This window comes from Platichthys flesus, chromosome 8 (genome assembly GCF_949316205.1).
Source record: "Platichthys flesus chromosome 8, fPlaFle2.1, whole genome shotgun sequence".
In the NCBI taxonomy this organism is placed as follows: Eukaryota; Metazoa; Chordata; class Actinopteri; order Pleuronectiformes; family Pleuronectidae; genus Platichthys; species Platichthys flesus.
In genome coordinates this window covers 14,347,458-14,362,866 of record NC_084952.1, presented here as the reverse complement: position 1 = coordinate 14,362,866, position 15,409 = coordinate 14,347,458, and the positions used below count along the sequence as shown (strand labels likewise).

At 41.2% G+C, this 15,409-nt stretch overlaps 2 protein-coding genes across 2 annotated transcripts; both read left to right on the top strand.

Moving 5' to 3' along the window:
• The first annotated feature begins 235 nt into the window (after positions 1 to 235).
• On the top strand, positions 236 to 7,243 carry slu7 (SLU7 homolog, splicing factor). The gene is made up of 15 exons (XM_062394175.1): positions 236 to 393; positions 632 to 806; positions 2,033 to 2,186; positions 2,270 to 2,350; positions 2,457 to 2,621; positions 3,005 to 3,070; positions 3,178 to 3,309; positions 3,448 to 3,545; positions 3,671 to 3,738; positions 4,056 to 4,195; positions 4,765 to 4,926; positions 5,017 to 5,118; positions 5,209 to 5,286; positions 6,788 to 6,910; positions 6,993 to 7,243. Exons 2-15 carry the CDS (start codon positions 640 to 642, stop codon positions 7,170 to 7,172), a joined length of 1,716 nt encoding a protein of 571 aa, XP_062250159.1. The 5' UTR covers positions 236 to 393; positions 632 to 639; the 3' UTR covers positions 7,173 to 7,243.
• A 4,648-nt stretch (positions 7,244 to 11,891) lies between these two features.
• On the top strand, positions 11,892 to 15,075 carry c1qtnf2 (C1q and TNF related 2). The gene is made up of 3 exons (XM_062393175.1): positions 11,892 to 11,972; positions 12,274 to 12,531; positions 12,842 to 15,075. The coding sequence occupies exons 2-3, from the start codon at positions 12,282 to 12,284 to the stop codon at positions 13,480 to 13,482; spliced, it is 891 nt and encodes a 296-aa protein (XP_062249159.1). The 5' UTR covers positions 11,892 to 11,972; positions 12,274 to 12,281; the 3' UTR covers positions 13,483 to 15,075.
• Positions 15,076 to 15,409: the final 334 nt, after the last annotated feature.

Below are 15,409 nucleotides of genomic sequence, written 5' to 3'. Positions count from 1 at the left end.
CGGTGCTTTTTGAATTGGACACCTGATAATTGAATCTCTTTTTAATTCATCTTTGACTTTAACCGCAGGCTATCAACGCAGCGATAGACTGCGGTTATTAAAATCATGTTTCATGTGCCAAAGCTGGAAGATAACACACTCAGTGTCAGTGTTGTGCTGCGAGGGGAATGGTGCGAACAACTGCGTCCTCTAGATGTCGCTGTGTCCTACAGTCGTGCCTTCGACACCACAGGAAAGGAAGTGACGTAGTTGTGGTCTGGTCTAAAATGGCGAAGGTGTTGCGTTAGTCAAAGCTCAAGGGACGAGATTGTTAAAGCTACGGGGAAAGCTTCACATTTACAAGTGGAAATCAACGTTTGATATTTGTTACATCTGTTGTGGATCTTAACTAAGGTAAGAAGCTGTTGAATACTGTAATATATAACAAGTCAACAGCTAGGTTAGCTTAAAGCTAACAGCCAAAGCTTCTGTTTTAGCTTCTATGAATGTGAACACAATGCAAATGATGCTGGGTGAACATGAGTAAGAGGATGGGAGAATGACTATTCCCCGGATCAATTATGTTTCTGATGATCGCTTGTGTTACTCGTCTGTGTTGATCATGTGACTATGTTTGTATTTGTTGTGGCAGGTTCAGGCATGACCGAGCTGCTCGGCACCACCGAGCTGCCCAGCGCCACCTCGGAGGGCATCCTGGGGCTGGATGAGCCCAAGAAGATGACCAGGGAGGACTGGAGGAAGAAGAAGGAGCTGGAGGAGCAGAGGAAGCTGGGAAACGCTCCAGCTGAGGTGGACGAGGAGGGAAAGTAAGTGTGTGTCCACTGTCCGGACAGAAAGAGAAATGCTGAGTTCCTACATGCGTCACATCTGAGCATTAAAATGTTTCCAAGCACCCTTAAACACCAGATCCTACACTTAACCTGAAGAAACGCATCTTTCATTAGAGCCTCCCTAACTGTAGGGGTTTTATGCAGCAGTTATAAAGCATTCATGTCAGCACCCAGGTTATACTTGAATACATCTGTGTCAGCAATTCCATCAAACTAAACAAACTCAAAGGTATCACAGAAGCTTGAGTTCCTCCTTCAAAGTAACTTTACCTGAAATCATTTGATACACCAACTCTGGTGTTGTAAGATGACGTAAATATTCAGAAACTGTAAACAATGGTATCCCACGGTGGCAGAGAGAGCTTAACGCACTGCAAATTAAGAAAACAAGAGACAAGCTGCAAATTGCTAAAAAAAAACACACAGGAAATGTTTCCAGGGGACCTAAAAAGTGTTGAACCTGGCTTTAGGTCAATGCTTTGTGAAGTAATTAAAGTCTGCTACTCGTCAGTTGTGATTTGAAGTGGTGTCGTCAAACTGATGAGTTTTTTTCTATTTGCAAGTATTAATTTGCAGTGGGTAGAGCTCTGTTGGCCACTGTAGTATCCTTCAGATTTCAACTGTCCTTACCTTTTCTTATTACATCAACGTGGTGTAAATCCCACAGACTTTAAACGCTCCTGAAGTGCAGCAGAAATTATTGTAAAACTAGAGGCATTCAGAATCATCTTCCTTTCCAATTATTGATTTAGATTTCTGGACTTTTGCGTTTTAACCGGGATGAGTATCTATACCTGTGTATTTACAAAAATAGGCACTTATATATAGTATTTTAACATCAACATCCTACTGACCCTGAATAGATGTGATGATCATTTGTGAAACTAACGCTTACAGAGAATATAACATGGAACCTTTATTATTGTATAGTTTGACAGTCATGGCTGTAAATTAACACAAATAAATTAATCTAAGATATGCATAAATAAAAAAAAATGGCCTTAAGCAGCTTAATTAATTTGGATCGTTTCCTAGATTCCTAAACTGGTGTTGCGATCGGGACATGTCTATATATAACTCTGTGTGATGACTTCATGGTTTGGATTCGTAATAGTTATGTTTTACTCCTGAATTTCATCCAATTGTTACTATTAAGCTACTGTTCAGTAATGTGGACCACTTGTGCTGCTTCATCTCTCCAGGGACATTAACCCTCACATCCCACAGTACATTTCTTCAGTGCCATGGTACATCGACCCGTCTAAACGGCCCACTTTAAAGCATCAGAGACCACAGGAAGAAGAAGAGGTGCCATACTCAAGCATCGGAGAGTGGTATAAAAGAGGAGTGCAGGAGGTGAGTGATCAACATGATTAGCTTTCTAGTGGCTTCATCAATTTAACTGTAAAGTTATAGCTTCATTGTATGTCTCCACACAGAAGGCTGTGACCACTAAATTTCGTAAAGGAGCTTGTGAAAACTGTGGTGCTGTGACGCATAAAAAGAAAGACTGCTTGGAGGTAAAAGAACCAAAGCAATTTTCATCTTTCTATCTTCCAGCACAGACTCTCACTTTTTTATGTAGTACAATTGTACAATGTTATACCTTAATTTTTGTCTTGTCAGCGTCCCAGAAAAGTCGGGGCGAGGTTCACAGGCTCAGGAATAGCTCCAGATGAACACTCTCAGGTCCTGCTAGACTTGGACTACGATGGGAAGAGGGATCGCTGGAACGGTTACGACCCAGAGGACCACCATCGTATTGTGGAAGAGTACGCCAAAGTAGACCTGGTGAGCAGACCAGTGGTTAATATAATCTGGTTTAACTGTGGAGCTTGTGTTTCTTAGATTTTTTTTGAGAACACAGTAAGTCTCTGCCAACCTTCAAGCATGCTCTAGTTTTGAAACATTCAAATTAGAGCCGGGTTCGAACAAGGTAGACAAAGCAACTGTTAAACTGAACATTTTATTGGTGTATATGAATCAATAAAATTGATATCTGTCAACCACAAATCCCACATTAACGGTGGGAAAACTCCCGTCAGAACGGTGCTCAGTTACAGGCACTCTAACATAAATCAGGTGTGATGGCACAGTAGGGTTCAAGACATATTTTGGTGGTGTTGTTTATTTGTCAACTTCTTCATGAATCTGAGTTTGTCTTTGTCTTTCAGGCCAAAAGGACTCTGAAGGCACAGAAACTTCAGGACGAGTTGGCGTCTGGAAAACTGGACCAAACTGTAAGTTTTGCCCAGATTGTAGTCGGACTGGATTATATTGAAAAGAGGTAAATGCAGTCTCTTGCCTAGAAAACTAACATAAAACTATTTTAATCCCTTTTCTGCAGGAGTGGGAACATGACAGCGAGGATGAGGATGAAGATAAATATGCAGATGACATTGACATGCCTGGTCAGAACTTTGACTCCAAAAGAAGAATTACTGTCAGAAATCTGCGTATCAGAGAAGACACAGCTAAAGTAAGAGTCACACGATTGTACATATATACACAAGACCTTTGGTCTCTTTGTAATGTCCACATTTAAAGCTGTAAGTTTAATTGAGTGTCAAGGGAACGTTATTGGTTCATATTCTGAACTCGTGTCTGTCTCTCACAGTATCTGAGGAATCTGGATCCAAACTCAGCCTACTATGATCCAAAGACTCGAGCTATGAGAGAGAACCCATACTCCAACACTGGCATGAACCCTGATGAGTAAGTTACTTACACTATATTTCCTGATCAATCAATCAATACCATTTTAATATGTATAGCCCATATTCACAAATCACAATTTCTCATTGGCTCACATTGTTAACATTTCCTGCTGTGTCTGACAGGGTGGGGTATGCTGGAGACAACTTTGCTCGCTACAGTGGGGCCACAATCACCATGGCTCAAACGCAATGTAAGTCACTAAGATACCTAGCAGCCACTTCATCTCTTCTCCATCTCCACTCTCTTTACCACTGACATAACAAGAAGAATTACAAGTATTTAATTCAGACTCTGACTGATATGGTTTTTGGGGGCTGATGCAGATTCAATAAGTGAGATAAAAAATATTGATATATTGGCTGAAATATATATTTCCGAAATTGGCAATGATTCCTCAAATATTGGTTATCAAACCCTTGTGACAAAGGTTTTTATATTTTACAGTTAACCATAAACGTGTAGAAATGCAACATGTACCCCATAGTGATTGTCAATACCTTGTGACAGTGTTTGCCTGGGAGGCCTACGAGAGAGGATCGGAGGTTCATCTGCAGGCCGACCCCACCAAGCTGGAGCTTCTCCATCTGTCCTTCAAAGACAAAAAGGAGGACTTTAAGGAGCAACAGCGGGATAGCATCTTGGAGAAGGTGAATACCTGATATCATCTTCTGTTTTAAACTATCGGACTGGTAACTCAAGGCCCATACACTTTGCATTGATGGATCAAATTATCGAATCAGACATCTCATCAATGTGTTTTTATGTTTTGAAATGCACAGCGGATATTACATTTCCCCCCCTCTTATTTCCCTTGAAAATGGGCCTTACTATAGCTAAATACGTCTGGGTGTTATTGAAGGACATTAAATCAGGATTGAATGATTTAATTCAGTCATCATCACACATTAAACAATATAGACGGTGGAAACAAAGTCCAAACAGGCTTTGTACTCCGTCTTAACAGGCTCGGGCATAAGCAAATGTTTATGTTCTTGCCACACATCACACTTGTAGTCCTCAAAAATAGAATAGTAAATAATCTTTTAAATATCAAAAGAAAAGTTTGGATCCATTTATCTGATGTGATCTAGTACTACTGTTAAAGATTAAAGATTTCAGTACATTTATTTAGGCCCAAAAGGGTGTGTAGAGACCTATAAGTATTTATACTGGCTGATGACTTAATTGTGTTTGTGCTTTTGTTTGTGACGATCAGTATGGAGGTCAAGAACACTTGGACGCTCCACCACGGGAGCTGCTGTTGGCCCAGACAGAGGACTACGTGGAGTACTCTCGTCACGGCGCTGTACTGAAAGGATTAGAGAAGGCTGTCGTCCGCTCCAAGTACGAGGAGGACGTGCTAATCAACAACCACATGGTAAGAGCGACAGAATGCACTAAGGCCTTTGCTGATTTTCCACAAATCTTATTCAAAGTGTATTCTAAAGAAGATCTTGTCTTTGTTTAGTGTATTTGGGGCTCTTACTGGAAGGACGGCTACTGGGGCTACAAGTGTTGTCACTCCATGGTCAAACAAAGTTACTGCACAGGAGAGACTGGAATTACTGTGGTAAGCAATATTTTTTTAATGTCTATGTTTCATACCCACTGTATCTGATGGTTTTGTAACTTAAACTGTTTTTTTTTACAAAAATTAAAGAACAATACAGACTGTGTTCCATTTGAAGAGGATCTCACTGAACCACAGGAGGAAGAACAGCCCAAGACTCTGCTGGAGGTAAGTGATGCTGAGAAGATATCTATTTGCACAAGTCAATGATGATTCATATTTGTTTGGCCCACTGTAAACATAGATCTCCTTGTGTAACAGTACACACAAATCACTGTTCGACTTGTACCTCGGTTTTGAGGTCATGGTTCTGTACGTTTGCGATACATTAGCAACCAGGGAAATAAAACATTAAACAAATTTTGTAATTCTTTTTTTCAACCCTGGTTAACTATGGCTGTGTCTTCCTTAGCTTAGTAAATATTACAAAAGTAAAATACCAAAATAAATACACTCATAAATATATAAAAATGGGGGGAAATAAATATCCATTAAGGTGCAGCATGTAGAAATTAAATGTTCTTAAACTGAACCGTTATATAAAACATGCAATTAAGTTGAATATTGGGATGACGATATGATTTGCGATAAATCAAAATAAACAGACCCGGGCTGTTGACGCAGAGACCACAGACAGCGCCACCAAGTCTGAGGCAGACACCTGGGAGCCATGCACAGCTCCATTATGTCCACTTACAGTGCTAATTTTTGGTGTTTTCATACATGTTTGGACCGTGAGTGAGTGAGAGAGAGACGCACACACAGCAGCAGATTCTCTGTGTCTGAGCGCTGTTACTTTTCCCTCAAGTTCTGGAATCATAAATTAGCTACACAACTATTATGTATAATCAACTGCTCATAGTGTTGACTTTATCTTGGGACAAACGTAATCACTAGAAGTTTCCACAGTAGAGTTTATTTGCGGAGCCCTCTCTATTCTCTTCTTCAGACAATGATTCATGGACAGAAAAACCCCATCAATGATCGGATATCTTTCAATTATCATCTAGAGCGTGAATGCATGGCGCATGAAACACCATTTACCGCAATATTTTGTGACAAATGGTGTTTCGCACATGTTGATATCGTGATGACGATAGATTTTTGAGCTTGTAGCCCTGCATATATATGTATTATATTTTTTTTCTTAACCAAAATGAACTTGTCCACATAGTTTGCAGAGAGGGATTGATGCCCTGCTGGTACTAGGGTGTCTCCACTGTGGAGAACCCTCTCAGGCTAGGGACAGAAGTTTATAAAGGTTTCAAACGAATCGGCATGTTCCATGTGCTTCCAGCTACATGTCCGATTGCCGTTGCGCAATGTCGGCTTTTATACGATCCACTTGTCTTAGTCCGTCGTCATTACAGTTGACTGCGACACTGAAGTGTTACCACAGAGTGGATTCAAATGATGAGGGAGGGTTTTCACACTCGTGTTTCTCTGTGGTCGATATGACCACGAGCTGACAGCACATCCGGTCCTTCGCTAAAGTTGTCGGTTGGAATTTGAGAGCCACAGACACACACACACAGACACACACACACAAGTTCAGCACGTGGACTCGATGCAAATGTCTTTCGGAAAGGCCCGTACCGGAAATTCCTTGGTTTGAATAATGTGTTGTTGCACCCCTACTTGTTATAATGTTATTGTTTTCACTCACCAGATGCATCGTGATAAGTTGATGAAAGAGAAAAAGAAGAAAAAGAAGAGCAAAAAGAACAAGAAGCGCGGCTCTGACAAGAGCGATTCGGACGACGAAGAGAAGAAGAAGGAGAAGTTGAAGAAGGTAAAAAACTGGGTTCATCTTTGTGTAGCTCTGGTTTTGGCTCGTTTCTGCGACTGACCTCCAACATCTTTCTCTCTGCCAGGCCCTCGAAGCAGAGGACAAACACAGAAAGCACATAGATGCGATAATGCAGATAGATGAGAGGAAGAGGCCGTACTCCAGCCTGCAGGAAGTGAAGGCGCCCACCGAGGAGGAGCTGGAGGCCTTCCGCATGAAGCGCGGCCGGGTGGATGATCCCATGGCATCCTTCCTTGACAAGTAACCACCTCCCCTCCCTGCTGACTCTCCCCATGGTATTAATGCATTTTTATAAATAAAATATATTTGACTACATTGTGTCATGAAAGAGAGTTATTGTTTTCCTGGGACAATGCACACATATCAACACCACTGTAAATATTATCATTTAATATCGTTTCCAAGCTTTTGGAGAATCACTGATCTTTAATATGTTAATATTTTTGCTGCTGTCTCTGCCCTAATATATTTCCAAATCTTCCTTCTATAATACTTAAAGATAAATATTCTGTATTTTCAAGAAATATATATGAAGTGGTGGAAATAAGCGTACTGTCTCTCTCTCTAGCTTCACCACTCACTGTCTTAAAAAACAATAATGCACTGGCCCTCTCTTAAAGGAGCCACGCTACTTTTATAACACCTGCCCCACTCTGGATGGCAATTATTACACAATTCCAGTCCAGCACAGTAACATTCATTAACATTTGTCTTTTAAATACAGGTATATATATCCTTATTTGCATTCAGCCCACTTGAGAAGATTAAGTATAACCAGCAGATTTCAAGTCCATTGCAAGTGGGGCAATAGCAAAAAGTGTAGCTTCTCACTGCAAATACAATCATGTAAAAATCTGTTCTTTCCTAAGTGTGTGCATATTATAGTGGAGCATAACAAACCCTAAGAAGGCCTTTATAGCCCCCATTGTACAGGCTCTGACATATCTTGAGCTCTTAATTGACGATCAGAAACATTCTAACTAAACTTCTCTATAATACTCAGAACAAAAAATATCACAAGTACAGCTTTTGGTTACAAGGCTTGTGATAATTAACCACTACTACTCAGGTTTTTTTTAAATAAATGAACATACAAATTAACCATTAGCTCGAAAAGAAGCAAACAATACAAAACTCTTGACCTCACTTATCGAACCTGAAGATGGTCTTTTAAACCCTGGAAACTCTCCATGAACTGCTGAACTCAGCGAGCCACCCACCAGTGTTGTGCAAGTTCACACCTCTCATGAACTAGTTCAAGTTTCAGTTCAAACAAATAAACATGAATAGTTCACGTTCATAGTTCACCATTTAAATTCTGAACTAGTTCATAGTTCAGTTCATGTCATAGTTTTAAGGTGGAAAGTGAGAATGAAAGACTCAACTTGTTAAAGAAAACCTTATCCATCACTACCCCTTGCCTTTACTGTCGGAATCTTTATCAGACAGTGTGTAAAATCCCTCTCTGCTTTCTCTTGCCATAAGACCGAGCGCTGTTGCGTTGCCGTATGGCCTGCCCCTTTAAGGAAAGTTTGTAGTGTGTGACGTAGTGCACCTGGGCATTGTGGGTAAAGACCATAGAGTAAAGACGCTAAAAGTGTGTGTATAACGGGAATTGACGGACCAACTGGAGGTGATGCCAGTGTTGCTCCTGCTGTATATCCAAGATATAGAGTGGCCGATTCCAAGTAAAGAAACATCTCCTCCTCCTTATTCACGGAAAAGGCGGTCCGCTTCTTTTCCTCACCCATGTTAAATACTTGGGCTGTTCGCACCGGCAGCGTAGTGCCGGGAAGAACCGAGAAGCTCCGCGGCCACACACACAAGACATAATCTCCTGTGAAGACCAGCATCATTTACCCCTGAACCAGCGCGGAGAAATGATGATGAAAAATTAAATATAAAAAAAAATATAGAAAATTAAATATAAAAAAATTAAATTAAAAATTAAAATTAAAAAAAAAAAAAAAAATGCGCGCACACATCCTGCGCAGAAGCCCATTGCGCACATGCTGCGCAGAAGCCCACTGCGCACATGGTGCGCAGACGTCTACTGCGCACATCTGCGCAGAAGCCTATTGCGTAGAAAAAAATTTAATTAAGTTAAATTTACATAGTGTAAGATATTTTGCAATTAATAAGTGATATCCTATCAATTTTAAGAATTAGATACATTGCCAGGGCGCCAACATTGCCAGGGCCGGCCCTGACCAGTGACCTGAGCTCCCAACTACGGTTCGGAGCCGAGACACTGGTCAGAGAAGAAAACACTTGGAAAACGTTGCTTGATTGGTCTGCATATGTGTGCAATGAGTGATGGGTAACGTAGTGCGAAGTCGAGTTAGTTGGTTTAGGTCAGGCTACATCGCGGACATTTTACGGGCACTGAGCAACGACATGGTGAAAGCATTTGATTTAGACAGCGTCTCTCCTGAGGAGAAAGTATTGAAATGTCCAAAGCGTTAGTGAACAGGTAGGGGTGGGGCACGTGACAGTTCTAGGCCAATGGCTGGAGGGTTTTGTGGGATGGCAGGCTCTCATCGGCTGATGAGTTGCCATATCAAGGGTGAATGAGGAAGGGGAGTGAAGAATACAGTGGTGGATGATAGGAGTGTCGGAGTAACGAATAAGAAGTGTTTCGTGTTCGCTGGACTTTAATAAAGTTACACATAAAGAGAGAAGTTTCCTGTCGTCTGTACACGAGGACGCTACAATATGAACGTGTTCACCGTTCAAATTCATTATTTGTCATTGAGTTCAGTTCAGTTCATCGTTCTCATAAAGGTGAACGTGTTCAATGAACGCGTTCTTTTGCGTTCGTTCATGCACAACACTGCCACCGACTCACCATACTAGGCAGGTATTCTTCGCTGGTGGCTCGGCCTTTGGGAATGATTGCTCTGATGACGTTGCTCTGCCGCACCACTATCCTGAGGGGCCCCAGGAGGGACAGCAACCAGATGAGGGGAAGTGGAGGGGAAGGATGCAGCAGCTACAAGGATGTCCACTACTGATGAGGTGCAGCTCGAGGCTTCCTCTGCATCAGTGTTAGAGAACACATGAGATAGACCCAGGATAGGGTGTTCAGGATCCATGTCCAAGACTGGGGGTGACACCTCCATTGTGTGTCTAGCTCCGAGCCTGTTCTGTTGGCTCTGTGTTGTCCAAGAGGTTAAGACAGCGATAGGGCTTTAGCTGGTCGTGGTGAACAAATTTACCTTGGTCTTAAGGACTATGGGAGCTTGTGGTGTCTTACAGGGCTTGGGATACGCAGCTGGTACAGGTGTTTCACCAGACAGCAATGCCCCTCTCATTCGGTACCAGAAGTTTCAGGTCTGCATCCAGGCTACAGTGCGCTCCACACCAAAGTGTCCAAAGAGTCCAAAGAGTCCAACTCGCATGCAAATCCTGATGAATGATGTTGACGGTATAAAGGGAGGGGCCTGACGCTTAGTCAGGACGATGGATGATCTCAAAGATCTCAAGGGCTGTACAACAGTATGGGACACTACCAGAGAGAAGACAGGTGTTAATCAATGACAGAACACATGGGCCTGTAGTGGATAATTCCACTAAAGATAAAAAAAAAGGACTTTAAGGAGGGACAGCGGGATAGCGTCTTGAAGAAAGTGAATACCTGATATCATCTTCTGTTTTAAACCATCGGGCTTGTAACTAAAGGCCCGAGCACTTTGTGAGAGAGGAATCTCACATGTTTATGTTGTTTGACAAGGGCTTAGGACGAAATCTGGGTTTCATCATGTACCACAAATTAGGGGTCAATGTGGATGCATATCAGACTCTGCATTGATCGATCAAATTATGGAATCAGACATCTCATAATCAATGTGTTTTTATGTTTTGAAATGTATATATATATATATATATATATATATATATTAGTTTTTTCATCTTATTGTGTTATATACAGTTTGTGTGTTATTGATGGACATATTCTAATATTTGGGATAGCAGCAGAAACATTGAGAGATTGATTGATTTCATTCAGTCATCTTCACACATTAAACAATATGGACGGTGTAAACAAAGTGATTCAGACGACGAAGAGGAGAAGAAGGAGAAGTTGAAGAAGGTAAAATCTGTGTTCATCTTTGTTTATCTCTGGTTTTGGCTCATATTGCAACTGACCTCCAACATCTATCTCTGCCAGGCCCTCGAAGCAGAGGACAAACACAGAAAGCACATAGATGCAATAATGCAGATAGATGAGAGGAAGAGGCCGTACTCCAGCCTGCAGGAAGTGAAGGCGCCCACCGAGGAGGAGCTAGAGGCCTTCCGCATGAAGCGCGGCCGTTCAGATGATCCCATGGCATCCTTCCTTGCAAAGTCACCACCTCCCCTCCCTGTTGACTCTCCTAAACTCTCCCCATGGGATTAATGCATTTTCATAAATAAAATATATTTGACTACATTGTGTCATGAAAGAGAGTTAGTGTTAGATGCTTATTTGCCAATATCGTCTTATGGAAACCTGCAACACGAGAAGAGCTCATGTCATTTCTGTTCACACTGTGAACTCAGGGCACTGCCTCACCCTACAGCTGGAACATTTTTATGTCTCTCTGCTCTTGGCTCTGCATCCCTGAGATAAACACAAACACATTTCATACACTGCTGCAGACCACTGTATTGTGCTGTTAAATGTGCACTTGTAAGATTAACACACCTCTGGTTATATTATTATAAAAAACTGAAAAAGATGAAACTTAACTTTATTATCATATACAAGAAAACCTGTAGCTCTATTCACCTTTTTCTTAATATCCGATATGTAACATTTATTTCCCCATTGTATGATCTGTGCAAAACAGTCGCACCGACATGAATACAATGACATCATGGTGAAAAAATGTTCTGGCAGTGTACTTGCTTAAACAGGGCGGATGTTGTGCACTGTGACTGCACATTTCTCTTCAGTTCTTCTCTTAGAGACTTATCTCACCCGACACTGGAAAGTCATGTAGAAAGTTCTCACATGCAGAGAAAGGACTTGGATAGTGATTGGGACATCATTTCAAAACTGGTGAGTTGTTATCCGCATGTTTTTAATGTCATGTGTGATCCCTGTTCTATAACATACTGCATTCTTTGCCTTTTTTAACCCCTGCGTGATGACCATATCAATTAGCTTTGTAAGCATGCAGTCGTTGCATGAAAAGACGATTAAGATAACTGTTACTGTTAGTGCACTGGATTACAGCTGTGGATTATATGCATGGTTCATGTTTCACATTTATCTTATCTGATTGTGACCTGCACACTCACCCAAATCAAATCTCTTATTATAAACAATGACTTTCCCTTTTCCTGTCGTGACTCAACAGTTTCCAACATGCTCCAGATGAGTGTGTTGCTCTGTTTGCTGTCAGTTGTCATCCCCCAGTCAACAAATTCCTCATCCAAGAAAGGTCGCAACATCACCATCCACTCCTCCCAGCTGGTTTGCAGTCTGCCAGGTCCAGTGGGGCCTGCAGGGAACCCAGGAGCCCATGGATCCCCAGGGGCCATGGGACCCATGGGGCCGCCGGGGAAGGACGGGCCAGATGGGAAGGATGGGGAAAAGGGAGAAAAGGGAGATGGAGGTAGTTATCTGAAAACTCTTTTTTATCATAATGTTTGAATCAGTTATTTTATTCTCTTTAATCTGGAAGAATATCTCTTCTTTATGACACACCCCATCAAAGCCCCAATTTCCATAATCTAGGGCTGAAAATTTGTTTTTGTTGGTTTCCGAACATAAAATCATGATTTTACAATGACAATCAGGTCCACTTTAATGACACAGGAAGCAACCTGTTCCTGTCATGAGACACAGCTTGACTGATGAGCAGTTTTGACTTTTCGATACATGTGACTAACTTTGATTTGTCATAATTTTGTCACGATTGTCAGGGGATGCAGGAAGGACTGGGAACCCAGGGAAACCTGGCGTAAAAGGCCGTGAAGGTTTTATCGGCAAGGCCGGACCCCGGGGGCTGAAGGGGCTTCGTGGAACTCCAGGGTTGGCTGGAAAACAGGGACCAAAGGGAGTGGTGGGTGATGTGGGCCAGGAAGGGGCCCCTGGCGGCTGCAACTGTAATAGAGCGGCCCGCTCAGCCTTCTCCGTGGCCATGACAAAGAGCTACCCCAAAGAACGAATGCCCATCCGCTTCAGCCGGATCCTGCTGAATGAAGGAAATCACTACAACGTCAGCAGTGGGAAATTTGTCTGCATTATCCCTGGAGTCTATTATTTCACTTATGATATCACTTTGGCAAATAAACACCTGGCCATCGGGCTGGTGCACAATGGAAAGTACAAAATCAAGACTTTTGATGCAAACACAGGAAACCACGATGTGGCATCTGGCTCTACGGTGCTCCACCTGCAGCAGGGAGACCAGGTCTGGCTGCAGATCTTCTACTCGGGACAGAACGGACTCTTCTTTGACCCTTTCTGGACAGACAGCACCTTCACTGGCTTCCTAATCTACCCGGACCAGGACTTTCTCAATGAAGCTGACACCAAAGCAAATGCTAAGGATGACAGTTAACGCTGAAAAATCTTTTCTATTTGTTTTGATTTTCTAATTGACTCTTTCCATTGACTTTATTTCAGTTTTGAATGGATAGGTCCCCTGCTGAAGGCCTCAGTGACGTGTTGAGTTTTTCTGACACTAGGGGGCATCCAAGGAAAGAAGAAACGCAACAACGTTTGGGAAACCACACAGCAATTATGTATCACTCATGAAATCACAATTCTGACAAAAGATCTTTTCAAAAATGTATTCAAGAATGGAATTAATATTTAAGATTCCTTTGTTTCATTAGATAAATGCAATTTACAGGAGCTGTGAGACTGCTGTGAGTTTTAAATAGTGGCACAGAGCCATAGTCTCTGATGAAGCCATGTTTTTATCCACAACAATAAAACTAAAATCAGTAAAAATTGTATATCCCAGTCTAGGGGAAACCTGAGCATAACAGAAAGTTGGCTTCTCTTGTTTCTCCACACTTTTACATTTATTTGATCTTTTAGTCTGTCCATTGTCATTGTCATTTTTTTTTTACCTGCCTTTTTTTCACCCTTGTTTCATAGCTAGTCTCGTAAAACAGTTAAGTTTTAAGTTCCAATTAAGTACAAGCCAAAGCTGTTGTTTAAAGTTACACGATTTGATTGTCTGAAATGTAAAGTCCGCAACAAGTAAATAATTTGAATTTTCTAGTTGAACTAAACTTAATCAAAATTCGTACTCATCCAACAACTCAACACGTCAATTTTTACAATGTAAATCCAATACAACACAACTCCAGGATTGTGTTGCACTTGTAGTCTGCTTTGCTCTCAACCTCTGTCCAGTGGAGCCTGATGGGATTTAAATCTGGAGACTGTACTGCTCTTCATCATGTTAAGTGTTCTTCATTTGGTTCATTAGGGCCCGAGCACGGACATTGCTTTTTGTTTGATTATTCAGGAAAATTCATAGAATTTTTTGACAGCTTCAACATACTCAAAATAAATCACCAAACTTTGTGGGCGCACCAGGCCTGGTGAAAATGTACGTATTGTGGAGTAATTCGAACTTTCGTGTACAAAGTCGGCCATTTTGGCTGTTTTTAACGAACTCCTCCCAGAGTTTTAATTGGATTAACTTCAAATTGGTGAGTGGAGATTAAAACTTACTCAAATTGTGAGTTTTCATCACACAGTGTGACCTGGGCGGGGCGTCACAGCCCTAGTTTCTACTTATATTTTGAGTCAATATGTATCTGTGGGATCAACCCCTGACCAACCAGTCCGTCTTCCATTGTTATTCTTTTGTGATTGCAACATACAGCCATTCGTCTTACAGTATTGTTGTGGTTACATATCAGATGGTGTGATAACACTATTACCCTTACACAGAAAGAGTGTTTGCAATCAGCACAACTTCTTGCACTTATTGGAGTTGTTTACATAAACTAATGTCATTCACTTCCATCACTGCTTGAAAGCTGTTTATTAACCAATAGCTTAATCCCCAAAAAGGCCTATTTTCTACAGAATCCTATCTGCAATTCTGGAGAAAGAATGGATCAATTTCACATTATAATGTAAAATGTTTCATGTTTTAATGTTTAACAATAAAACTAACAATAGAGAGTTATCACATTTTCACATGAAATGTTTTATGTTTAAAAATAAGTTATCACATTTTAACATGAAAAGTTTAATGTATATACATGAGTGTTTTATGTTTTTACGTGAAGCCTCTTATATTTTTTATAATAAGTTATCATATTTTAAGGTGAAACTGGTCAGTTGTTTTCTTATTCTAAAGTGGCATGTGCTTCTGTAATCTAGGGTCAGGGTTAGAATGTACAAAATTACATATGTTGTGACCTTATTTAGTTTTACTTAAACTTTTGCAGTTTAGTATTGTACCTTTTAAATGGATTCACTGCCCTTTTACTGTTTAGAAAGGTCAACACAAGCCAGCC